Genomic DNA, 26,369 nt, shown 5'->3' with positions numbered 1-26,369 from the left:
GCACTTTAGTCACTTGCCGAGGACATCATCTGCTCCTGACAATGTTGTATTCAGATTTCACTTTAAAATTGTCTACATGCACCACGTTTTCATGTCTTCTTTAATACACTACAGCAGGGGTGAGGGAACTCCAGGCCTCGAGGGCAGGTTTTAGATCTCACCCTGGGTCAACACATCTGAATCAAATGATTAGTTCATTAACAGGTCTCTTGAGAACTTCAAGACATGTTGAGGAGGTCATTTAGCCATTTAAATCAGCTGTGATGGATCAAGGACACATCTAAAACCTGCAGTTCCCTACCCCTACGTTATGGTGTAGTGTAAAACTTGAACACGCTCTCAGTCTTGCAGAAGTCCACTTTACTGTTAGTGTGAACACTGAGGTTCTTGTAACCCTCTGCTGTCTCCAAACAGAGCTTGGGAATGGAAATAGGGATCACTGGTGTTGTTGTCCTCCTCATGCCCACAACCAGTTCCTAGGTCGTTACCTCATTAAGCTGCAGATGGTTGTGCTTTGCTGCATTCTTCCTCATCACCAGCCTAAAGTCTGTGGTGTTTGGGGTGAAGAGAAAGGGAGACGGGATAGGAGATATGTTTCCTGTGTTTTGTGATCAGCAACACACAAGTCTGTGAGAAACACAAAAACACTGTGGGAATCACTTTGTTGACTCTTGCATGCTAACTCCCCACTTCTTCGACTCCACTGCTGTTGGCTGGCCTTAAACCAGTGATGGTCTTCAGACCTCCCTCATGTTGTTTTGCTGAGATTTCCACTCCAGCTCCCTCCTGTATTTGTCCTTGGCCTCCCTGACTTATGCCTTCAGTTCATTTTGAACTTCTCTCACTGCCTCCCTGTTAGCAGACCTCAAAGCTCTCTTTTTCCTGTTGAGCAGTGCTTTGATGTCCTTTGTTACCCATGGCTTGTTGTTTGGATAACACTTCACACTCTCTGTTGCAATTGTGGAGTCGGTGTACAAATTTATGTAGTCTGTGGTTAATTCTGTGAGCCCATCGATATCCTCCCACAGAGTGCTTGGCAATTAGTCACCTCAAAACAGCCCTGGAGAGCCACAAAAGCATCCACTGATTATTTCCCCACCGTCCTTGTGGTCACAGGCTATCTCTTGACTAAAGGGGCATTGCACAGAGTGATGTGAACCAGGCTGTGATCCAAACGACTAAGCGTGTGGGGGGGAGGATCAGGTTTGGAGCAGATCTATTGTCCTGTCATTTTTGGTGGGGCAGCTAGCCTGCTGGGTGAAGGTGGTTATTGCGGTGTCAAAGGTGTTGTGGTTAAATTCTCAAGCGATAGCAATAAATGCACTTGGATTTTGTCTCTGTAACCGGGTCTGGGCATTTAGGTTCAACATGGCAGTGGAGAAAGCGATCCCCTCAAGATGCTTGGATCTGTTTCCTAGTCCACTGTTTACATCACAGAATGATACATGGGGAACTTAGTTGGAAGTTGCTGTCAGTTTAAGTTGATATAAGAGTTGTAGGTCATAGGTGGGTACATTCCAAATGGGATTCCTAGAAGCTGCTGAAGCATGTTTTTGAATCAAACTGCTACACCACCAGCAGTAATCTCAGCTAGAGTAGAGAGTGTGAATGTATAAAGTTTTCTACGGGACAACCTTGTCAAATAGTGAAACTCCAAACTTGACAGTTTCCTCATACTCATATGTCAGATACATGCTGTTATAATGTCGGTTGTTTATAGAAAATATAGTTAATGTTGTCAGAAGATGATGCCATGTTCAAGATTCAAGATTCTTTATTTGTCACATGCATAGTCTGAGCGGAGCGGTCAGGAACGTTGCTCCTTGTTGTCCATGTTGTTGTTTTCATGGTGTGAAAACCGTTTGCAGAAAAAAATGTGACATATGTTTAAGAAATGTTCATATTTGTATGGTTGTCTCATCTCCATGGTAACAGATGCAGGAGGAGAAACAGATGGAGAGGAGGAAGAAGATTGCAGTGGAGCTGTCTGACCTCGTGGTCTACTGCAGACCAGTGCCCTTCAATGAGGACAGTAAGGACCATACCATTTCATTTCTTTTACCATTATAAACTGTTGCTGTATGCAATCTCATGTCTCACTTCCTGTTTCATTTGCAGAGATTGGGACGGAGCGAGCATGTTACCGGGATATGTCCTCCTTCCCGGAGACAAAGGCAGAAAAGTTTGCGACCCGTGGCCGAGGGAAACGCTTTCTGCAGTACAACCGTCGTCAGCTTTCCAGGATTTATCCCAGAGGACAGAGGCTGGACTCCTCCAACTATGACCCTCTACCTATGTGGCTCTGCGGCTCACAGCTGGTTGCACTCAATTTCCAGACCCCAGGTTAGTGTGTGGATGCATTACTGTAGAGAGCCTTTCTATCCACACAGTGAGTCCAAGACAGCATGGGTTGATGGCAAGTTGTAAGATTTTCCTCATCTCAGACACTAATTCATGTCTGTTCTCAGAGAAATTTATCCATCCATCTTTTTCCACTTATCTGGGGCTGGGTTGTGGGGGCAGCAGCCTAAGTAGAGAAGCCCAGACCTCCCTCTCTTTGGCTACCTCCTCCAGCTTGTGTGGGAGAACACCAAGGTGTTCCGAGGCCAGCCGAGAGATATAATCTCTCCAGCGTGTTCTGGGTCTGTCCCGTAGCCTCCTCCCATTGGAGGAGTGAGGAGGAGCAAGAGGCCGGGCAGACCCACCTCACCCGGGAGACACTTAGGAGGCATCCGTGACAGATGCCCGAACCACCTCAACTGGCTCCTTTCGATGTGGGGGAGCAGTTGCTCTACTCTGAGCCCCTCCTGGAGGGCTGTACTTCTCACCCTATCTCTAAGAGAGAGGCCAGCCACTCTTCGGAGGAAGCTCATTTCCACCGTTTTTATCCACAGTCTTGTTCTTTTGGTCACTACCCACAGCTTGTGACCATAGGTGAGGGTGGAGACGTAAAACAACTGGTAAATCGAGAGCTTCACTTTTATACTCAGATCTCTCTTCACCACGACAGACCGTAACAGCATCCACATCACTGCAGTCACAGCACCAATCTGTCTGTGGATCTCCCGCTCCCTTCTACCATCACTGGTGACCTGTCACCCTGGATACTTAAACTCCTCGACTCAGGGTAGGAACTCGTCCCTGACCTGGAGTGGACACACACCTTTTCCAGCTGAGTACCATGGCCTCAGATTTGGAGGTGCAGACTCTTGTTCCCACTGCTTTACACTCGGCTGATGCTTGCCCTCAGGCACGCTCCCCGGGCCTGGCTCCTGAGCAAGTTATCGCTAACAAATTCCTAACAAATTTGACTCAAGCAGTGGCCACCAGGGGGAGACATTGATACAGTGTAACATCTGGCTTACTTTAACAGAAAAGCTCCTATTTGCCTCTAAGAACAACAGGCCGCAGTCTGTCCACATACTCAACCTGTGATGGATCAGTAATCAATTAGTGATGCTAAATACAATTTTACACTCATTCTTTAAAACCTGTCTGTTTGTAGATAAACCCATGCAGCTGAATCAAGCTTTGTTCATGCTTGGAGGTGGGAGTGGCTATGTTCCCCAGCCTGACATCATGAGGGATGACATGTTTGACCCTTTCGACAAGGACACATTGCACGTGGAGCCAATCACCATCCAATTACAGGTCAGATTAAATAAGCAGGATAGAGGGAGTTTGATTGTACAGCTAAGTCAATCCTAAGAGAAAGCAAAGGAGCAGTTCACATTGTCCAGGCATGCTCCCTTTCTAGGTGAGAACAAGCTTAAAACTACACTTTTATTGTTCTTTGAACCATAATGAAAGTTAATGGAAGAAACTGACCATAGCTAGAGTTAGAAAGGCCACAAAGTCACACTCAGCCACCGTTTTGGCAGATCAGTTCATACAGAAGGTGGTATTTTTGCTCCCCCCTTTTTTCAAAGCGGAGTGAAAAAAATATCATATGAAGTCAGTTGTCTGACAATATGATCATGAGCCAATTTCAGCTGATTTCTAAAAAATACAGACCGATTTTACTTTGTCTATAAGTGCTCCTGGCCCACTTTAATATTCTAAGTGTCCAATTTTCCCACTGTCTTGCTTATTCTTGCTCTGTTTCCCAGGTGCTGGGAGCTCGCCATCTGCCTAAGAATGGTCGGAGCATTGTCTGTCCTTTTGTAGAGTTGGAAATCTGTGGAGCCGACTATGACAGCTACAAGTGCAAGACAGATGTTGTAGGTAAGACAGCTGCTGCATAGCAGCAATGAAAATGCAACATTTCAGCAGTTTATGTGCACTCACTGCAGTGTTAACCCTCTGCTTTTCTCCACCCTCCTAGCTGATAATGGTCTGAATCCTGTGTGGGTGCAGAAGCAGTTTGTGTTTGATATCCACAACCCCACCTTCGCCTTTCTGCGCTTCACTGTCTACGAGGAGGACATGTTCAGCGATCCCAACTTCCTGGCACAGGCAACCTACCCAGTCCGTCTGCTCAAAACAGGTGAGTGCGCAAATGTCTCCAGAATACAAACTTATGAGTTATTTATTTTTGTATTTTTTAGATTGCAATGTTTCTGGAAATATTTCCTAATCTTAATTTACATTGAATTGGTTTAATTTTCTGTTTTACCAGGCTACAGGAGTGTACCTCTAAAGAACAGCTACAGTGAGGAGCTCGAGCTAGCGTCCCTTCTGGTTCACATAGAAATCGTCAATGCTAAGGTTTGGGCTACTTTATCTCTGCAACAAACAGGACATCTGAATAATAGTACTCTGCAGGCATGAGGCAAGATTTTTGGTTTCCATTTGTAGTTCAAAGATCTGTTGATGTGGAATCTACACACAGAACCCCTGACTTTCACCGCTGTGAGATACATAGCCACAAATAACATGGTATCAGCAAATAAAGTTCACTAAGCACAGTCATATTTGATGATTTCTGGATTTCCAGTTAGCAGCACTGCTGTTAGTTGAAGCTGAACACCACCATCTGAACGTGAAAATTCCAGCGTGAAATAACCTTTTTGAACACGTCTTCATCATTATTTCCACAAAACAAATATCACACAGCCTCTTTTTTCAACTAGGCACTAAAAGTCACAAATTCATGAATTGTTAAAAATGTTCAAAATTTATGATTCATTACAAATCCACATTTATCAAATCCCACTGTTAAGTATTACATTCTGAAATAAAGCTGTTGTATTCTCTATCCACCTTGTGGCTACAAGGAGGAAGACGATGAGAACTTGTACACATCCATCCAGCGGTTGCGAGATCGAACCTGCGAGCTGTCCAACCAGGTTTCTCTCCTGGAGAGGTCAGGCTCCGCAGACCTGAGCTATCAGCAAAGTCTGGAGGAGCTCCGAGCCGCTCAGGACCAGCTGAGTGAGCTGGTGGAGGCTCGCAACCGCAGGTTAGTCCCTTAGCAGTGGCTCCTGCAAGCTTTAATTTAACATCTCCAAATTACATCTGTATCTGCTACATCTGCTATCTGTCTGTCTTCCACTAATCTGTCACTGTTTTTCTTGCTGCTCTTTCAGGCTGATGGAGAAGAAGAGAAGGGAGAAGCTGAGACAACAGGTGATAGCAAAGCGCAGCTAATCCTCCCGTCCACCCGAGAGCGCTAAACTCCAACACAAACTGTGCCTCATAGGTTGTGTGGTGACAGCCTGAATAGAACAGGGCTCGGTTCCAGGAAGTATATTCAATAAACTGTTAGTCTGATAAACTCTTAGTTGATTAACTCTGATATCAGAAGCTCAAGGTTTTCAGTTTCAGAACTGCTCATAAGTGTTTTCTTTCTCTACTCACTTGCATGAGTAGAGAAAGGAAACACTCATCACTGAAGATCAGATACCACAATGCAACAGGGGAATATAGTGCAGAGTCTCAATTTTAATCAAATGAATGGAGGAATGTGAACATGTGCCAGTGCTGACTATGACATTTATCGGGGGGGGGGGACTCATTTTAATTTGCTTGGACCAGTCTGTTATCATTACAGACCTTACAAACTTTTATATGAAATTTAAAATTTTCTATCGTGTTCACAGTCCTTTACATGAGATGTGCATCCAAAACGGACCAAAAACGCATGAACTGGGAAATTACTGAAGCCGAATTCAATCCAGGCCCGATCCAGTATGAATCTGTGATTCTTGTCCATTTTTAATCTTTTCTGTTGTGCAAGTGGACTCCAACCTGAACATAGTTTTTGATCCATTGTGGAGCCTATCATAGGCTACCTGTGGGCAAATCTGGGTCTGAGTTGATCCAATGAGAAAGATTCAGGTGATTTTTTTAGTCGAAAACATCAGATTCAAATTCTGATTTTCAGACTCTCTACCATTCAGCCTGATGTTTGACTTTAATTTAATGAGTTAATGACTGAATATCAATCTGTGAACACATTTCAACATGAAATCTACAGAACACACCGCATTTTGCCTAAAAAGCCAATTTAAAATACATTTTTAGACTCTTAATGCCCTTTCAGCCTAATCTTCATTCAAATATTCATCTCCAACATCTGTGACTGATAGTATGACCGATAGCAACACGGGAAATGAAGTTCATTGACCAGTGTGTTGTCTGTCTAACGCTTCATACAGATCAATTTAACATAAACAGTAATTGCTACAGTGCTCTAAACTTGTTGATAGGCTGACAGTTACACAGCTGTCCACAGGGTCACAGAAGAGATGGATCTGAGTGAGGGTAAAAGCACTCAAATCTAAAAACAGCTAACTGAGGTCTAACTGGGATTTGTGTTTTTCTAAAAATGTAAATTTCCTTAAATGAATTACCTGTGCTATGCACTTTCATAGTGAATGAGGAGCTGAATCAGAGTATCAGTCAGCTGATTCAGCAGCAGCAGGACATTGAGTGGGTTTAGTTCTGTTTACCCAGTGACTGAGTTTAAGTTAACTCGCTTTCTGGAACAGAAAACCTGGCGTTTTCCTCATCTCAGGGTTAACAAAGAGTTGTTAGATAAACCTGCTTCCTGGAGTAGACTCTAGCAGGCTTTCTACAGCAGCCACATGCAATCCATTTAGAAGTGAAGAAAACATGTTCTTTGACGAGAAAATATCATATAGTATAGCAACGTTCTGTGCTGAGGGCAGAATGAAAAAAGTAAACACAAACATAAGTATCTCATGGACTGAAAAGACATAAAACTAAGCTATAAAAACAATCGTGGACTAAAGGCTGAAACATATTAATTGCAAACTGGTTTTTCTGTGACAGATTTCATGAAAAGTAGATCGCATAACAAAACTACAACGTGTTTCTAATACTTTTGGCAATAGTGTCCAATGAAATGGAATCTGGGGAAGTTTAAACCATTGGTGAGAAAAAGAAAGTGTTTGAAAATGAAATATTTATGAAAACAGACATTATTCATTATTTTGATGGACCTGGAAGTTATTTAAAAAGGAAAAACAATCAGTACAATAACAAATAATGAAATTATTCTTTAATTATTATTTGCCATTATTATAAAGAGTCATTGTGGGAATCAGCAGTAAATACAGCTAGCACTTTTTCAAATGCAAACACAATATAAATTTCCATTTGACATTTTCAGATGAATGCTGTACAATTTAAACAATAATTTACCTACAAAGCTCCCCCTGAAATTTGCACTTACTTTGTTTCAGGCTTTATCAAGAAAAACAGGATAAAAAGGGAGACGAAAACTCAGGTTACACAAATGTGGGGAATGAAAAATTAAACTGTTCGTAATGGATGGAAAAAGGGGTTAGAGGGCACTTGTAGCAAAAAGGAAGTATCCTGTATGTGCCTTTGTTCTGGAGTGTAATTACTCTTGTATTTAAGAAAGAACAGGAGCTCTCTTTACAACTGGAATAATTTCCCTTTTAGGGAAAACGATCTACAGTCTAGAGGAACATGCTCATTTGGTTTTTGACCACTACCCATGAAATAGGGTTTAAAGGGATCTAAAGATGCAAGTCTGTTCCTCCTAATCAAGACCAAGTCCTCGGTTGATCACTTGAACTCTGCCTCCAGGTGGTGGGGGCTTCTGTCATAGACTTTCTTGTTCTGCCGGGGAGAGCACAAATTCTCACCAAACCACGTAGAGAAGTTTTTTTTTAATATTTCTTCAAAGGGCTCTAAATTTATCTATACTACCTTCAGAGAAGTGTGAGAACAGTGAGTGGGGGAGGAGACGAGAACGCTCCCCTGGGTGTCTGCATAGGGGCTCAGATGTGTTCGCCTCTACAGGGAAACACCCACAAATAAAGGGCTATCACTAAAAAAAAAAAAAAACCAAGCAAAGAAAAAAACAACAACAAAAAAAACCTAGTAAAGCATTCTTTTTACCTGCCAGCTCTGATTTCATGCCTTGTTTCTAAACCATCGATCAAGATCAGTTTCCATCATCTGACTTTAATCAACAGATGTGGCCCAACTGGTCCTGAATTTGCCAAAAGCAGCTTTGATTGGACCCTCTGCATGACTTTATATTTAACCACCCACCCCTGTAGCTACTTCATCTCCTCCCCTGTCTGATTTCTCATTGTATATAACTTCTTTTATTTATCAGACAGCTGTAGATCCTGTTTTAATAGATAAAAGAACGTGCTACAAGGATGCTAGCGGACTTCAGATTGAAGATACTATAACTTTATGTAGAAATTATTATTGTGTACCTGGAGCTCCCTTTAACAGTCCCCGTAGACACAAACCTCTCTTTCTCCCTACACTGCAGTTGCACTGGGTAGGGACTTCTATGCAAAGGTCATCGTTTTGGCCTATAGCCATTGTGTATTAGGCGGTTGACACAAGTTGTGTTTTTCTCTCTGCACCTATGCTAACTGTCCAGTATTATTATTCTGCATTGCAAATCATGTGCAAGTTTCCATTTAATAAAGCTCTTTCATGTAATCGGCAGAGTGTCTTTTCATTTTAAAACAAAAATCCAGAAAAAGGAGTGATCACATTTTTATTGATATATATATTTTTTTCTTCTTTTTTTCTTCTTCTAATGATTAAAAAAAATTGCATCCAAACAAATTCTGTCCCCTAACGTGCGGCAACCAGCCGCTCTCCACCTAGCTCCCTCCTCAGGTATGGCTCCAGGGTGGGGCCCTGGTTAACCGTCTCAGGTAATTTCACCCCATGGCAGGAAAGGGACCGTCTAGTCCAGGGCTGCCCAATCCCAGTCCTCAAGAGCTACTATCCTGCAGCTTTTAGATGCATCCCTACTCCAACACAGCTGAATCAAATGGTTTGATTACCTCTTCAGCATGCCATCATGTTTGGCAAAGGCCTGATAACAAGCCATTCATTTGATTCGGGTGTGTGGGAACAAGGATGCATCTAAAAGCTGCAGGACGGTAGCTCTCGAGGACCGGGATTGGGCACCCCTGGTCTAGTCCAAGTCTGCTCTGTTGTATAAAAGCTAAACTTATACAATTATATATGTGTCAAGTAATTGATAAGCAACATTTTTCACTGAGTCATTATGTGAACCAAATTAAGAACTGTTTAAATGCTGCTATGCTGCTACCAGTTAAAGAAAATTCAAAGTTATGGGCTAGCACAATCCATTTCATTCCAAACTTCCCAAAATATTCTACTTTTGCACTTTGTCATAGTTGTCTGTAAAAAGATTTCCCACTTTATTTTAATGTTGTTTTATTAGTTATTATTTTTCCTCTGTACGGTGTTTATCCTTATTCCTATGTTGCATTTCTGAAGAATAGTTGTTGCCAAGCTTTTTATCCTTGATCGGCAAATGAAGTAGATTTCTATTCTGATTTTGTCAAAGCATTACATTACAAGCATTACAAAGAGCTTGTTCAACAGGTAGTCATATGATAAAAATATTTATTGACCCTTGTTTATTTATTCGGAACATGCTGATATGTATGTGACTGGAGCCCCAGTGTAAATTAAATAAGAGCCTTATAAAAGGAATGGTGTCATTAATAACTGCAAAAACAGTTGCGTATTAAAACCACAAATTTCTAAAATATTGTGATCTATTTAAAAATACAAGTTAATATATAAATATTCTTGCTTGGGTTTTACATTACATTATTTTCTTTTAGACCAGTACATAGGTCTCTTTCTGGTCAAAGAATTACATATTAAACCTGCAGTCCCATTTCATTCTGTTGAAGTGGTCCACCAGTTAGTTATTCTTTAATTTGTTGTGGTAGAACAGTGGTTCCCAAAATGTCTGTGAAGGTTCTCAGTCATCCAGGTCATCGTAGTCAAAGGAGCTTGCAAAGAAAAGCGGTGGTTCCCAAACTTTTTTTCCTCCGCCCCCGCGCGCGCACACTCACACTCACGCACAAACACATCCTCCAACCACACACACCCATATTTTGCTCCATTGCGGTTTATTTCACACCTCAAATATTTAGTAAACAGTTACGCAAATACAAGTAATTGCAATAAATTACAGGTAGTAAGGAAATAAACTACTAACTCTTTTACGCTACGTCCGCACCTACACGGGTATTTTTGAAAACGCAGCGGTTTCGTCCACACGTAAACGGCGTTTCGAATCACAGAAAACTGAGATTTTAAAACTCCTTTTTTGCGTTTACGTGTGGAGGAGGAATACAGAGTTCGTCATGCAACGTCAAAGGTATGTGCCTTTTTTCACGTCACGCTGTGCGTCACGTTATTGTTTACATGAGATGAATTGCAGAATGGCAGATATTCAGATTTACAGGTTTTACACGCTTGCATATAAACACGCAGTTACTGTCTCTATTTAGAACGGCAGAGGCGTCACGGTGTAATTATTTTACATGTAGTTGTTTTTATTCTGTGTAATAATGTTCAACATTGCTATCAATACATTTTTCAAAAAAATGCCTCTCTGTGCAAAATGGGTTTAAAAACATAAACAGCTGTGGGATACTATTTGTCTGTTTAGACAGGGGGACCAAATCGTGGTAGGATGGCAGAATCAGCCTGATATTATTTGTATCCCACTGTAACTTTACTGTATAAAGAGCTAACATCTGAAAGGGAAGATATGCTTCACCATATTTTCTAGTCTTTGGCTTAGAATGAAGTTGGTTTGGAAACATTCAGCGATGCTTCATCTCCTGCTTTGCGTTTGTGTGGCGCCCTGTGCTAGCAGTGTCCAAGCGTTGCCCCCGCCCCCCGCAATGGCTTTGGGCGGGCCCCACATTTTGGGAAAGTCTGTGCTAGAAAGTAATTTGGAAGAAGCAGTGTCTGTCTGGCAAAGCTCCTCGGACTGCAATAGTTTTAAATGGACAGCTCCAACATTTGAGTTCAACTGTTTCATGGAGATGATGACTTCTCTTCAACATGTGAACCCCACAGTGAGAGGGCTTAGAGACTCTCCGCAAACTATGCTTCAGAATCTGGCTGAACGAATCAGAAAAGAGATTTCACTGGTAAGTCCTGGCAATCAGCTCAAACGTATATATCCAAAATATCTTTCTTTTAAGTAAAAGTGTCCGTGGAATAAAGTAAATGCAATCTCTGTAGCAAACATCGGGAAAGACTAGCCTCTCTTCAAGTGGTAACGCAATGTGTGGTTTTTTTTTTTTTATTATTTATTTTTAGAACATGTAGCCAAATGTGTAAATGAGAATGCATACATTTCCCTACTGGAGATGTAAATATAGGTAAGTTGACACTTGCCAAACTCCTTGATTTACACATAAAAGGTATTTACAGATCTGTCATAGCAAACAATCACAAAAATCACTTGTGACAAGACAGCTCTACTTGCTTACAGGATTTACAGTTATCTACACACTCTTAGATCTACTGAGGAGTGCTAAATTAAAGGAGTTAAAGTAACATACAGCATCTCAGTAAGGTGACAACATGCAACTACACTATGCGGCTGTGCCTTAGATGTTGAAGCAGGCCGTCTACTAATCAGAAGGTCTTACAAATTGAGAGTTACAGATTCCTGTTTAATTGTTTATTTTTTAATGGTTGTCACAGGGTTGTGAACAAATGTCTACATCTTCTCCACATACACAGCAGTAGTGTTACACCACCTTTAAAGGTGAAGTCAGTAATTTATTTTACACTATTAAATAGCCAAAAACCATAGTGTACTCCGAAATATATAGGAGGTTGGTGTGTAATTACGTCTTCCAACAAACATATAATTAATCTATTAAAAATACACATCAGTGGGTTTGCAGTTTGTGGAAGCAGCAATGTTGTCCCACTCTATTTGAATGCAGTGGTCGGGAAGGACTTCTTTGATCAGACTAATCACGTTTTATGTGGGCCAAATGTAAAATACCAAATGTAGAAGAGAAGAGAGTCCCCGTAGGCATTTGCATACTGTGAGGATACATTTTAATTCATGTCTGCTCCTCCATATTCAAGATATGAAGCATCACATCTATGTTCTGTTGTAGGAGAAAGATTCCAACAGACAAAAACTGGCTAAATAATAACAACAGCTGGTTAAAAACTAACACTATGTTAATGTTCCATCACACTTTCTCAATGATAAACAGTTTGGTTACATTCTTACGGTGGCCCCTAGAGACAAAGCACGTACAAACTCCAAAACACTTGCAAACTCCAAAACACGTACAAACTCCAAAACACTTGCAAACTCCAAAACACATGCAAACTCCAAAACACTTGCGAACTCCAAAACACATGCAAACTCCAAAACATGTACAAACTCCAAAACACTTGCGAACTCCAAAACACTTGCAAAATCCAAAACACGTACAAACTCCAAAACACTTGCAAAATCCAAAACACATGAAAAATCCAAAACACTTGCAAAATCCAAAACACTTGCAAACTTGTTACGGATTCAAATATTGGGGATGGACACAAGAGGAAAAACCACAATAACAACACTGGTCCGGCCGGGTTGAGTCAAACAATGATTTTAATGATCACACGCGTGGGAGATGGACACCGTACGCAGACAGCATCAGATCTCAAAATGGTGGAGCATTGATCAAACTCTTATAGCCTCTAGTGGCCCCCACCTTATCATAAAAGCCTAAACATTCACATGCTTTCTCTCACACAGTGCCTAAGCTACGACCTTGGCTCCCTGTTTATCTGCTCCTGCTGAGATGGGGCAGAAAACTCCAGTATGTTCTGTTCTCTTCTAATCAGACAAATAAGGCGATGACTTTCTGCGAACAGTATTTCTTATAACTCAGCAGTATAATGCATCATAAAACAATATCATTCATTCACAATAAATCAGCAATCTAATGTAATGCAAATCAGTTTAACAAATGCAATAGTTATCACCTTCTTCTAATTCAGGAGAATAATGCAAACTAAAACTACATAATAATTCACAATCTTTAATTAGGGGTATAACATGGCATAAAATAATATTATAATCTCACAAACTCCAAAACACGTACAAACTCCAAAACACTTGCAAAATCCAAAACACTTGCAAACTCCAAAACACGTACAAACTCCAAAACACTTGCAAACTCCAAAACACTTGCAAACTCCAAAACACGTACAAACTCCAAAACACTTGCAAAATCCAAAACACTTGCAAACTCCAAAACACTTGCAAAATCCAAAACACGTACAAACTCCAAAACACTTGCAAACTCCAAAACACTTGCAAACTCCAAAACACGTACAAACTCCAAAACACTTGCAAAATCCAAAACACTTGCAAACTCCAAAACACTTGCAAAATCCAAAACACGTACAAACTCCAAAACACGTACAAACTCCAAAACACTTGCAAAATGCAAAACACATGCAAACTCCAAAACACATGCAAATTCCAAAACACAACGGAAGTGCTCCAGGACGCTAGGGGCAGTGTTGAGCTCGATTTGCAAATTAAACAGCAAGTTTGTCTGTATGCGACGGTCTAGTCTCCGTCGCGCTTCCCAGGTTGCCTAGCAACCATGATACTAACCGCTGGAAATGTGTCATACAACTTTGCTTGACAGAAATGAAGGAGAACATATTTTGTTCATTTGTTTGTTTGTTTCTACAAGAGCTTTGTGTGATTTGATAAGTATCTGAGGCTGAGACCACAGGACAGTAAAACATGATTTTTGGGCTTCATTTCTGTACTGAACAGTTATTTCAAGATTAGTTAGTAAATAACAATTAGCTAATGTTGTTCATGAGACTAAAGTCATATCACTTTGGTAATGTAAATATAATATGCCCAATATTATTATAGTTATTATATTAATCATTATTAGCTATTACAGCAGTGAACATGAACTCTGTGTCAAATACTGAGCCTCAGTACAGATTCAAGTTGCAGTTATTTATATGTCTTATCACCTTAAATCTTCACTCAAAGACAAGTATCTTTGACAGTGCATATATAGGTGTATCATATATAAGAGACAAATGTTGTTCCTTCAGTTATTCCTTCAGTGAGTGCAATGCCTCACAGATGATGTGCAGCAGTGGGTCCCTCAGTCTGTCATCACTCTGGACACTTGCAGTTGTCACACATGGAAATCAAATGTGTGATAAGCTGCAGGATTCAAACACAAGTGTAACTTATAAATACATGTTCATACTTTTATTACACAACACAGAGAGAAAGAAACAGAGAGAGAGTGCAGCACAGACAGACAGGTGACAGTCTCAGGTGTATACACTGCTACAAAACAGCACAAAAGAAGGAGGATTTAGTATTTGTGTTATTACGAAACAAGAAGAGTTCCCAGATGGTTCAGTGGACACATGTGTGACTCCTGTGATTAAAGCATCTTTCTTTCAGCTTAACGAGTGAACCGTCAGCTCGTTCAAACACACGTTAAAGTCCGTTTGGCTCGACACCACCGAACAGAGGCAGCAATATAACATAGCTAACATTAACATCCATGCTAGGGAGGGGGACAGTAGTGGCGTGGCACTTTCAAAACACGTCTTTCAGCCTTCCGCACTGAGAAGCAACATTTCCAGCTTACTTAGTTTTTCTAAGTTAAGACAACTCAAATAAATTGAGTTGATCAGCGTTTTTGCATAAAAAGTACTGGTAATTTACTTAAATTGAGTTCTAATAACAAATTGTTAAAAATTGAGTTCAACCTACTTAATATTTTTAATTAAACACAATATCAGTCCCTGATTCTTCAAGTCTGATTAACTGAGTGTCTTTGGGCAAGATATTAAACCCATATTTGCCCCTGATATATGTAAGCATATTCACAGAGCACACACACAACAGGTTTGCAGCAATTTCAAACATAGCGGAGCTGCTTGGATAAAATCTTTGAGGAATGAAGAGCTAGCAAAGTTGAAGTCTCAGTGAAAGAGTTAAACCAAAAGCGTTAAATATGACAGAAATGGCTCACTTCAGAAAGGAACTTCAGGGGTTACTTAAGGGTTAAAGAGTTAAGAAAATTTGAAGATGAGGAACACACTTCTGTGGTCCACTGCCATTTTGATTAAAAATCTAAATATTTTAACCAGGCTGGTTTTCATTAAATCAAAGAAACTTTCAGCTGTAATAAACATTCAAACTGCTTCTTCATTTATGAGTTAATTGTTTTAACTGAGTTGTTTCTCTAAAACTGTTAGCTAACTTGGGAGCTGAGAACCTCAGAAATGTTGCGAGAAATGAGAAAATCTGTTTCGGGTCTAGAGAATTGAGTCCTAAACATGTGTTGTCCTGCAGGGGGCGCAGAAACCCTTCAAGAAGGTGATTGATGTTAGCTCAGGTGATCCCCACAGAGTTGATTTACAACATGTTTCATTTCTTCGACAGGTTAGTGTTCATTAATTGTGTTGTGTAACTTTTTGTGTTGTGTAAGCATTCCTGTCAAACTTGTGTATCTGTCATATAAGTTGTGATTTTTTAAGTGTAATCTTATTTATCCATTTAATTTTCATGTGCTTTATTTATGTCCATTACTTTCTGCAGTGGATGTAATGTATAGTGATTATTGTTAATTCCTGCATTTTATATTACTCTTGCACCATACATATCCTATATTTGTAACCATGTTGTCTTCTTAATGTGTTAAAAACACTTTCCTTGTTCAAAAAGTCTTGTCTACAAACTCCTCTCTGAATCTGGCCTACTTCCTCAGGTCTTGGCAGTGTGTATATACCCTCAGCTGCTGGAAGACAAATGTTTTCCTCTGGATGTCAAGATAAGAGCTCAGAAACTCCTGGAGGCCTGTGACGGAGCAAGTGTGGGTGAGGGTTAAAAAATTTGCATGTACAAACTGAATTTTAAACTTGAGAGTCTGGGATTTTAACTCACATGTATATTGAAATATACTTAAATAATTATAATTTGATAGGTTCATACACTGCATCCTCTGGTCTTCGTCATGTGAGGCAAAGCATCGCTGAGTTCATCACAAAAAGAGATGGAGTTCCTTCATATGCCCAAAACATCTTTATTTCTGCTGGCTCTCAAAGGGCTATAATGGTATGACTATGAACACTATTCGTACTATTTCTAGTTACACAAATGCTACATGTATCTACTCTGGTCGAAAGAATCCACGCTTCATACTGATGTCCACAATTCTTTTATTCCTCTCACAATCATGGAGCACCGTGAAAACTAGAAACAAGTAAACTAATATCAACAGCACATATGACATTCATCTCAGCCACCTATTCCTATAAGTCGCAGGGCAGTGGATCAGTCCCAGCCTATACCAAACGACTCACGAACCGGTCCGATGCCCGGGGGGTTGGGGACCGCTGCACTACATAATTAAACATGTCTAACATCAAGGGAGGCCACACAATAAAACACATTTTAAGCAAGATGCAATGTCCAACTTTATCAGCCACTTTATCTTTTTTAAAATGCTTTGAAAGGACACAATAGCATAAAAACAGACAGCTGGAAAGTGCAGTTATCTGAGTGAACAGACCTATCACTCAGACCACACACCCACAAATCTTTAGGGTTTACCATCGCTCAAAAAACTAAAATTGGATAGTTATTTCATTTAAAGAGTCTAAGTTGTAATTTGAACTAAACAATTTGATGTTTCTATAGTGAACATAGTTGAAACATATACAATCTGCATCAAATTCATCAGCATAACACTTGCTAAATTTATTCTTGTTGAGATGACATAATGCAAGCTAGCAAGACTGGTTAGTTGCCTGGACTAGCAATATCACAAAATCATTACAAACCACAGGAAAATCACTAGGGTCACAAGAGGCAGGAAATTATACACACACCACGTGTATGCTATTGCTATTTATTGTTCATAAATGACTTTTTATCAGCATTAAGTGCTTTTGCTGGACTAATGTAATTTGCGTGGCTTGGATCAACTCAATTAAATTAAGCTGGACTCAACTGCAGTAAATAAGTTGATTCATCATTAATTAATAAGCCAACTCAAGTACTTTAAGTTGGAATAACAGACCTGCATAATGCTGAAATAAAGCAATTTGATGACGTGGAAATCCTTTCCATGACTTTTTTATGTATCTTCTGCTATAGCAAACTGTAGTAGTTGTTTAGCTTTCACATTTTATCTTTGCACTTAACTGAAAAATAATATGATTTGTATTAATAATAATGTCCAGTCTTTACACATTGTAAAAACCTCAACCAAAATAACCAAAATATTCTCAAACAACAGCTTAAACATTTTTACTTCTACATGTAACATATTTTTAGAATCTTTGAAACAACCAGGTGTATTGTATTAATTTAGCCTTTAAACATAGTTTATTGAGTTAGTTGTAAAGAAAAGCTTAAATGTGTGAGTGATCTCTCATTGTTGCAAAGGGAGTTGCGAGGGGAAACAGTTTTACTTTGTTTTCTGCTTCAAACATTTATTTTATTTCATTAATTCCTGATTTTTTAATAACCTGTAGCAAAAAGTGACAGAAAAGATTGCTCTCCCTAAAGGAAAAAAATATAGCTTTTTCGATTATTGTTATAAGATTGCTGTGAAACTGCTGGCCAGTGGTGAGGGGAATACTCGGACAGGCGTGCTGATACCTGGGCCCTGCCCACACATGCTGTACAATGTGCTGGAGGAGGCTGGGGTAGTCTTGGTACCGTACCAGCTGACAGAGGAGAGAGGGTGGGCTGTAGACCTGGACAACATGCATCAAGCTTTAAAGGCTGCTCGGGGGTACTGTGAGCCCCGAGCCATTTACATCAGCAACCCGGGAAATCCCACAGGTAAGTAAAACACAGTAGCTAAGTGAAATGAGAATCCGAATCAGCACACCTTATTAATCCCGAAGGAAATTATGTGGTTACAGTTGCTGGACAGCAACTGACTGAAATAAATTCAATAATACAATATATTAAAAAGTTACAAAATATTAGAAATAGCTCTAATATATACAAATAGCTCAATTATAAATATCCAGAATATTAAAGAGGTTAAATATATATGACTGACATTTTACTTTAGACTGTAATCTGTAAAACTTTGCTATTTGTTATTTTCACTGTAGAGGATGTGCCAAATGGTGTAACTATTGCACTGTACTGTACATTAGATGGAGATACAGTCTTCTTTCATCACTGTTTATATTACCTTTGTCTTTCTAGGCCATGTGCAGGACAGGAAGTCAATAGAGGAAGTGATTCAGTTCGCAGCAGCTGAGAGAGTCCTACTGTTAGCTGATGAGGTGACCATGAGCTGTCTTTTCAGATTGGCTTTTTATTATGCATTTGTCAGGTTTTCTTTATCTATCAGTTTCTTTCCTCTGCACTCCAGGTGTACCAGGACAGCGTGTATGGGAAGGACAGAGAGTTTATTTCCTATAAGAAAGTCCTGTTTGAAATGGATATAGAGCTTGCAGAAACAGTGCAGCTGATCTCCTTCCACTCTTTATCCAGTACCTGCATTAGAGAGTGAGTTCTGTCTCTTATGTTTGTCAACAACAATTTCCAACAGGATCCTAGACAAAAGTTCTGGTGGATGGCCGCATGGACAGTGGTGGCATTGGAGCTCAACTGGAAGCCGGAGGCGCAAAAATGTAGTTTTTTTTAAAGATATTTGTAATAATATCATTTTAGGCCTCAGTCAATTTTCTATACTTTATAATTGAGATATTGCCAGTCCAGTGATGCTCCACTGTGGACCGGCGGAGGTGATGGGACCAGCAGGTGCAGAAACCTCCGGCTCGGGTGGAGGCCTCCAGACTTGTGCAGAAAAAATTGCATCTGTATGGCTTGATGAGCAAAAGGCATGGCTAAGGTCTGTCCATGCAAAGAAAAGGGTGCTCAACTCCTTCTAGCCAATGTCTCCAACATCATTGTCTATTGTTTTTTGGGAAAGAGACAGCGAGAGAAAAAGGCATATGGGTGCATTTTACCTGAGATGGATGTGGCTTAATGGGGATGGAGGCTGAACCGAAGAGTGTGTCAAAGGCTTCTTGAGTGGAGGCATCCACTGAAAAGGAATTTTGGGAGATGTTAGGTTAGTGAGTGTTTGGGCTATTTGGCTGAAGTTGCAAATGAATCAATTGTAGCAAATGCTAGGAAACACCGGAGTTGGTTCCAGCCTGGTTCCAGCCAGAACAGGCCATTCTACCACTACTTGCACCACAGCAAGTCTGCTGGGTCTGCTTTGGCTCTATCTATATCTGACACACTCTGCTATACAAGCTTGTCATTAGTACACGGAGATCTGCCTGGCCTGAGAGCCTCCGCCAGTCCCACCTGAGGCTCTCCCCAATCTACAGCCTTAATTCATGTTCAAACCATTTGCCTTTTATCTATTAAAAATGCCGCTGCGCTCTGCTTGTATGTCAGTTTTGTTTATGGCCGTTCTACATGTACTAGATGCCCCAGCTCCGTGTCATTTCAAAACATGTATCTCTGTGACTTTGTGTCCTCTTTGAGAGTTTGTGTTGTATTATGTTCAAATGTGAAGAAAAAAAAAGTATCTCTCAAAGAAGAAAGCTTTAAAGAAGAAGTTCTGGAAGTTTAAAAACTATGCACCTTAACTTCTGTCAAAAAGTTCACCCAACTCGAATATGCGCAAAATTTTTTTCTTCATCCTATGGTTGAACTTTATGAGGTGCCGTAAGGGACATTATTACTGAAACGCTCTCACACACACTACTGAAACGCTCTCACACACACTACTGAAACGCTCTCACACACACTACTGAAACGCTCTCACACACACTACTGAAATTTTAGCTCTCACACACACTACTGAAACGCTCTCACACACACTACTGAAATTTTAGCTCTCACACACACTACTGAAACGCTCTCACACACACTACTGAAATTTTAGCTCTCACACACACTACTGAAATTTTAGCTCTCACACACACAACTGAAACGCTCTCACACACACTACTGAAACGCTCTCACACACACTACTGAAACGCTCTCACACGCACTACTGAAACGCTCTCACACGCACTAGTGAAATGCTCTCACACACACTACTGAAATTTTAGCTCTCACACACACTACTGAAACGCTCTCACACACACTACTGAAACGCTCTCACACACACAACTGAAAAACCAAGTCATTTCAGTTGAACAGGAAGGCATTTCAGTTGAACAGGAAGGCATTTCAGTTAAACAGGAAGGTGTTTCAGTTGAACAGGAAGGCATTTCAGTTGAACAGGAAGGCATTTCAGTTAAACAGGAAGGTGTTTCAGTTGAACAGGAAGGCATTTCAGTTGAACAGGAAGGCATTTCAGTTAAACAGGAAGTTAATTCTTGACAAGGAAACTGAAGGAAAAAGTGTTAGATTTCAAACAAACCACTACACAGATGTCTACTCAGCAACCTGTTAGTTAGGGGTGGGTTTTTATAATCGATTTATTGATTAAAATCGATTCTGGCTTGGATAACGTGAAATCGATTCATTAAAATCCTGAATCGATTTTTTAATATAAATTTATTTTGCCCGAAATGCCAGAATCTCTGGTGAAACCTCACAAAATTTCAACAACCACCAAAAAGCTAAGACAGTAAATCAGAGCAGGTACACGGCTTCTGCACAAAGACGTAAACACACAGCGCGGACCCGCGGATCAGAATCAGTGAGATGTCGCCTTTCTCACCCGACAGCACGGACACGGTCGGGGCTGAAAGCCGACAGCTCGCTGATTCTGATCTGTCGGCAGGTCCGCGCTTTGTTTTCACGCCGTTTTTGCGCCGATTCTAAAGCTGTTAGTTTGATCTCTCTCCAAACAATATTGACTGAACCAGCAGCAAAAGAAGATCCAAACTGCGCTTCACATAAACATCGTCATGAATTCCCTAACTGTTTTGCTTCGCACGTCATGCACAGCCCTCTCTCTCTCTTTCTCTCTCTCTGTACTTCAAGAACAGTTTCCCGTTTAAAAATCTGTTTTCTGCATTATTCGCTTGCTTGTTATGCACAAGTCTACTGTTGTTTACAGCGCAGTCGGCCGCTGTTTTTTTTTTTTTCATTTTACATACTTCCGAAAAGAAAACCTAATTTCTGCCGTTCAATACTGAATAAATGTAAACTTTTTAAAATTATGCAAAATGCAAAACGTTAGCCGTGTCTCTAATAAAACCGCTGTAACGTCAGAGGTAACGTTCATATGTTGATTAATGGTTTTCTTTCGTTTTTGATGTACTGCAGAATATTTTTTTATAAAATCCCAGGCCAGGAAAACCACCTTCATGTTTTTATGTGTTTTATCTTCAGCTACTTTGACACAAAGGCATCTGCTGTGATGCTCACACCTTTGATAAAGTCTTGCGTGTGTCAGCTTCCTTTTTTTAAATACAAAAATATGTAAATGTACTGATCTGAATTATAATATTTCTGACTGTCAAAATTCCCCATAATCAAATCGAATTGAATTGAATCGAATCGTGGAACAAATCGATTCTGGACCTTAGTGAGACAGCTGCATTACTTAACAATATATTAGCCTCAGCATAAGTCAAAATTTAGAATAGCGGGAGACGTGCATTATCCTGGTTATTTTTTTGGCATATGTGCTTTTTGTCTTTTTTAGCAAAGAAAAATATCTTAAAATCATCAATAAAACCAGGGAGAGAAGGCTTAGCGTTCCTCCATTTAGCACAATGGATATGATATTTACTCAAAAGTATGATGATGTTAATAATGTCTGAGACATCCAATGCTAGATGATCCATATAAAAAAAATTATGATGTAATTCAAACAGTGGCACATCATTAATATTTAGGGAAATCCAATTTTTTAAGTTGCACCAAATACATTGTCTGATAGGGCATAGAAAAAAAAAGATGTTCTAGGGTTTCATTTTCATCAGTACAAAAAGAACACTGATCCACCTCAAAGCCAAATCTCTTTTTTTAGAAATTCTGCCACAGTATTAGTTTTGTTTAAAGTGTGTTTCTTTAACTTTAGGTAGAATAGGCTATTTCATAAATTTTTAGTATGCTTTATCCAGTGTATATGAAATAACTAAATTAGAACCATGCCATGTAACCATTCTGTTGTAACTATGAAATATTTTGTCTTTGAAGAAACTACTAACAAATTTCTTATTGCATTTTTATCAAACAGCTGACATTGCCCTAGCAATAAATTTGGGAGCACTGATGAGAAATTATTGTATATCATAAAAATTTTAATCAAATGAAGCAGAGGCAGTGGGACCAGTTCACAAAATTTGTTATATTCTCTTTGAGAACAGTTTAGACAATATTTTTCTGAAAAGTCTGTGTAACTTAGAATGACACCGTTATCATCCAACAAATCTGTTATGAATATAATATTTTTGTTCAAACCAGTCACTCTAGAAAATTGATTTTTGATTAAGTGTTATTACCCTATTATTCCATAAGGTTGAATTATGGGGAGAAGTTGTGGGTAAATCTCATTTTCCCAAAAATGCAACGTCTGTTTTGGAAAGTTTGATATCTTTATGGGGATTTTATTTGCCGCAAAATCACATTTCAAAATAAGGTCTAATCCTGTATACTATTTTATTAAACAAGAATCATGGGATGTGGAGCTAAGTAGAGTCTGGCTGTGACAGTAATAATGTCCCTTACGGCACCTCATAGAACTTAGTGCAACTGTGGGCTTCTTTTTTATTGGTTGCACAAATTTACATAACAACGCGCAGCAGTCAAAGTTAAACTGGTTTGAACTTTGACCACGGGATGTGTCAGTACCTTTTGCTGATATGCTTGCGCTGCACTTTGCTTGACGCAGCAGTAAACCATTATTCTGCACCACAAGCAATAGAAATGAATGTGTTTCTGTGCGCAGCACTGTATGCGCCGTGTCCTTTGTGAAAAGGGCTTTAGGCTTCTATAGCATAGCTTGTTTATGCAACCACATACTGATCATTAGAATTAATGTAGGCTAAATACACTTTGAAATATACTTTCAAGCTTCACTTTTCATGCCTTCTTATACCATGCATGCATTTAAATGAATAGTTTAGACATTTCTCAAATTTTAAATGCATTATATTGATAAATTAATTAAGATAATCTGTGTCTGCATCTTAGGTGTGGTCTGAGGGCTGGATACATGGAGGTAGTTAATATGGATCCAGAGGTGATTTATTATTTTGATAACACATTGTGTGGTGATATCAGTACTCCAGTCACAGGACAGCTTGGTTTGGATCTTATGGTCAATCCGCCACAATCTGGAGACCCATCGTATCACACATACATGCAGGTGAGGAAACAGCAAAAGCCAACAGTTGTCCTCTGTTACACTCTTACTTTTAATTACTGGTTGTTCTGTTCACAAAGGAGACCTTCTTCATCCTGGCTACTCTGTCCCATAATGCTCAATGGGTTCAGGAGCTCCTAAATAAACTGCCAGGGGTAAGGTGTCAGCCAGTGCTTGGAGGAATCTATGTTTTTCCTCGCCTGCACTTACCATGTGGGATTAAGGAGCAGGCCAAGGTGGGAAATGTTCCAACAATCTTCCATCTTTCTTTCTCCATCAGTCTATTATCAATGTTAATGGAATACCAAGTCTAACCACTAAGTTTAGCCATTACAAATGAATGCCAAACCATTATCCTTACTTGAACCTGATTCCATCTTTATTCCTTACATGGCTTAACCTTGAAAACAGACTATTGAGGGATTGTGAAAAAAATGTGAATATTAAAAAAAAAAAAACCATCATTCTGATGGTACAAAAGTTGAAAGCCATACTGTCCTATATGCACTTCTGTTTTTAGTTATTGGGGCTGAAAGCTGATGTTCTGTACTGTCAGAAATTACTGGAAGAGGAGGGTGTATTAGCTGGTGCAGGTGAACATGGGGAAATGACTGACAGCTTCCATTTGAGGTAAAGTATATGAAATCATAAAACCTTTTGAGGTTTGTACTGCATGTTGTATTGCTTCAAAAAGTTGACTCTTGTTTGTGGTGCTCTCCCGCAGATTATGCATCCTTGTTCCTCATTACACCCTGGTAGAGGTCCTAGCTCGCCTCACCTCCTTTCACTGCCGTCTCATGGGTGGCACTGTGACCCCAACAGAAGTGTAAAGAAAGAGAAGCAAGAAGTCAGCTTATAGTGCCCTGTGGAGGAGGGTGGCCTAAACTAAGTGTAAACTTGAGATTGGTCAGATTTATGTGAAGTATCTCAAGAGGATAATTCAAATAACTGTCTGTATAACTAAAATAATATTTTTTTTAGAAAGATTTCAGTGTCATTCTGCAATAGTAACATCTGCTTTGCAACAGTTCCAACAGTAAAGAATTTAGCCAAAAACAACATAGGCTATATTGAAGTTTTGACATGATGCTCATGATTCTCAGTAGTGAGCGTCTTCTTCTTCTTCTTCTTTCAGCTGCTCCCTTTTTGTGTGCCACAGTAAATCATTGATGTCCATCTCATTCTTTCCTGGTCTCATTCACACGCAAAACCTTCCTTTTCTCCATCATATCAGCTTTACAAATCAGAGCACTTTATTTAGAAGTTAGAGTGTTAGCCAGCACTCTGTCAGCTTACAACACTAGAGTCAGTCATTATTAACCTGGGCCACGAACAAAGTGATACAGAAATTTCATTCTTTATGATCTTCATGATACAACCCACACCATTTATCTGGGCTTGTATAAAAAATTTGAATAAAGCATAGGTGGATGATATCCAACAACAAATAAAACAGATTTTTTGGTTTTCCAGTTAATGTGAACAAAGCTAAGAGTGACGCTTTTAGATGAATTATAACTGTCTAGGTCTTATCGTTGATTCATATGTGTTGTGGAAATCTTAAATAAATTGAGGTGCATGGAAACATGTTGTCTCTATGTGCTTTATTTATCTTGAAAAGGAATGTAATCGTTGAATGTTTAAACACACACATGAACACGTGGTATATCTGAAAGATTACATTGACAGAATGGAGCTTAATTAACCTTGTGTTGTGGATGGATCTCAGATGTTGTCTTGACTGAAGTCTGGTCCATTTTCAGCGTCTGTTTTACTATATGATTGCATTTGTCTCTGCCTATCAGGGATTCCCACATTAACTTTTACTGAAAAAAATTTATTTTCTCATCCTTCTAACACTCATCCTCCATCTTTGCTCTTCTAATGTGTTTACCTTATCTTAACCATAGCTCGGTAGGTAGGCAACAATTAGCATACGATTAATGTCATGTTTTGTGTGCAAGCAGGATATTGGATTCAAATGCAGGACTCGCAGGACACAGAGGAATGAACTAAAGGAAGCAGCTTTTATTTCGCTGTACATAACTTACTACAAATACAAAAAGAAAACTTGAAACTAAAAAACTCAAACTAAAACACTACAAAATAAATGAGGAACTGACAACTAGGAATTAAGTGGGAATGCGGAGGGAAGAAACACAGTATAGTGAAGGTACAACATAACAGCTAACAGGAAGGAACACGGGACTTAAATACACAAGCAGGACAATGAGAGGATGGAAACAGGTGGTAAGATAGCTGGGATGAATCAGACCTAATGAGACAAGGGGAAGCAAAACCAGACACACTGAGCACTAGGGATGGGAATCGTTTAGGTTTTATCCAATACCAGTACCAAACCGGTACTTTTGAAATGGTGCCGGTGCTTAAACGGTGCTCGAACTGGTGCTCGAACCGGTGCTTAAAGAATGGAGAACACACACTTTGTCCAAAAACCTCTTATGTTTAGCTGGTTTTTTTGTAAAAAGATAACAATGTTAGCCTTTTCTGCAGCTATAGGGCATATATGGTATCACTCTTGGCTGGAAAAAGTGCTTAATCAATGGAAAAAAACCACCAATTTTGTCTAAAAACCTCTCATGTTTCGCTGTTTCCCACTTTTCTTTGGTCATTTTAGGCTTTTTGGCCAGGGTGAAGGGAGTATCTGCCATCAAACAAGAAGAAAGCTGCAAAGTTAACATAATTCATAGAGCGACAATAGATATAATTACAGGAAATACTCCCAGATTAAAATATACTCAGTTTTTTAAAAAGGCATGACAA

The 26,369-nt window shown here is 39.6% G+C and overlaps 2 protein-coding genes across 5 annotated transcripts in view; both read left to right on the top strand.

The window, feature by feature from the left end:
* Positions 1-8,904, top strand: part of LOC146555196 (1-phosphatidylinositol 4,5-bisphosphate phosphodiesterase gamma-1-like) — a 41,330-nt gene extending 32,426 nt beyond the window's left edge. Inside the window, exons 25-32 of the mRNA XM_085252981.1 lie at positions 1,936-2,032; positions 2,119-2,343; positions 3,506-3,651; positions 4,110-4,224; positions 4,325-4,486; positions 4,619-4,707; positions 5,217-5,401; positions 5,529-8,904. Coding sequence (XP_085109107.1) covers positions 1,936-2,032; positions 2,119-2,343; positions 3,506-3,651; positions 4,110-4,224; positions 4,325-4,486; positions 4,619-4,707; positions 5,217-5,401; positions 5,529-5,589 — 1,080 coding nt within the window. The 3' untranslated portion in view covers positions 5,590-8,904. The remainder of the gene's footprint in view (positions 1-1,935; positions 2,033-2,118; positions 2,344-3,505; positions 3,652-4,109; positions 4,225-4,324; positions 4,487-4,618; positions 4,708-5,216; positions 5,402-5,528) is intronic.
* Positions 8,905-10,489: 1,585 nt separating this feature from the next.
* LOC146555195 (alanine aminotransferase 2-like) lies at positions 10,490-25,161 on the top strand. Of its 4 annotated transcripts, XM_085252352.1 has the most exons (12): positions 10,490-10,612; positions 11,323-11,396; positions 15,623-15,712; positions 16,038-16,146; positions 16,254-16,384; positions 17,878-18,121; positions 18,500-18,579; positions 18,669-18,805; positions 23,414-23,588; positions 23,666-23,821; positions 24,106-24,215; positions 24,310-25,161. In XM_085252352.1, the coding sequence occupies exons 2-12, from the start codon at positions 11,352-11,354 to the stop codon at positions 24,413-24,415; spliced, it is 1,383 nt and encodes a 460-aa protein (XP_085108478.1). In that variant the 5' UTR covers positions 10,490-10,612; positions 11,323-11,351; the 3' UTR covers positions 24,416-25,161. The 4 variants fall into 4 exon arrangements, with proteins under 4 accessions (XP_085108478.1, XP_085108477.1, XP_085108476.1 ...); XM_085252351.1 differs by lacking the exon at positions 10,490-10,612 and having other exon boundaries at positions 10,806-11,396; positions 23,504-23,588; XM_085252350.1 differs by lacking the exon at positions 10,490-10,612 and having other exon boundaries at positions 10,806-11,396; positions 24,142-24,215.
* Positions 25,162-26,369: the final 1,208 nt, after the last annotated feature.

Source organism: Mchenga conophoros, linkage group LG17 (assembly GCF_057382185.1).
Source record: "Mchenga conophoros isolate Kocher_MC1m ecotype Shallow Benthic linkage group LG17, M_conophoros_male_GT1.1, whole genome shotgun sequence".
Taxonomy (NCBI): Eukaryota; Metazoa; Chordata; class Actinopteri; order Cichliformes; family Cichlidae; genus Mchenga; species Mchenga conophoros.
Note: the sequence above shows the minus strand (reverse complement) of the source record. Positions and strands in the feature narration are given on the sequence as shown.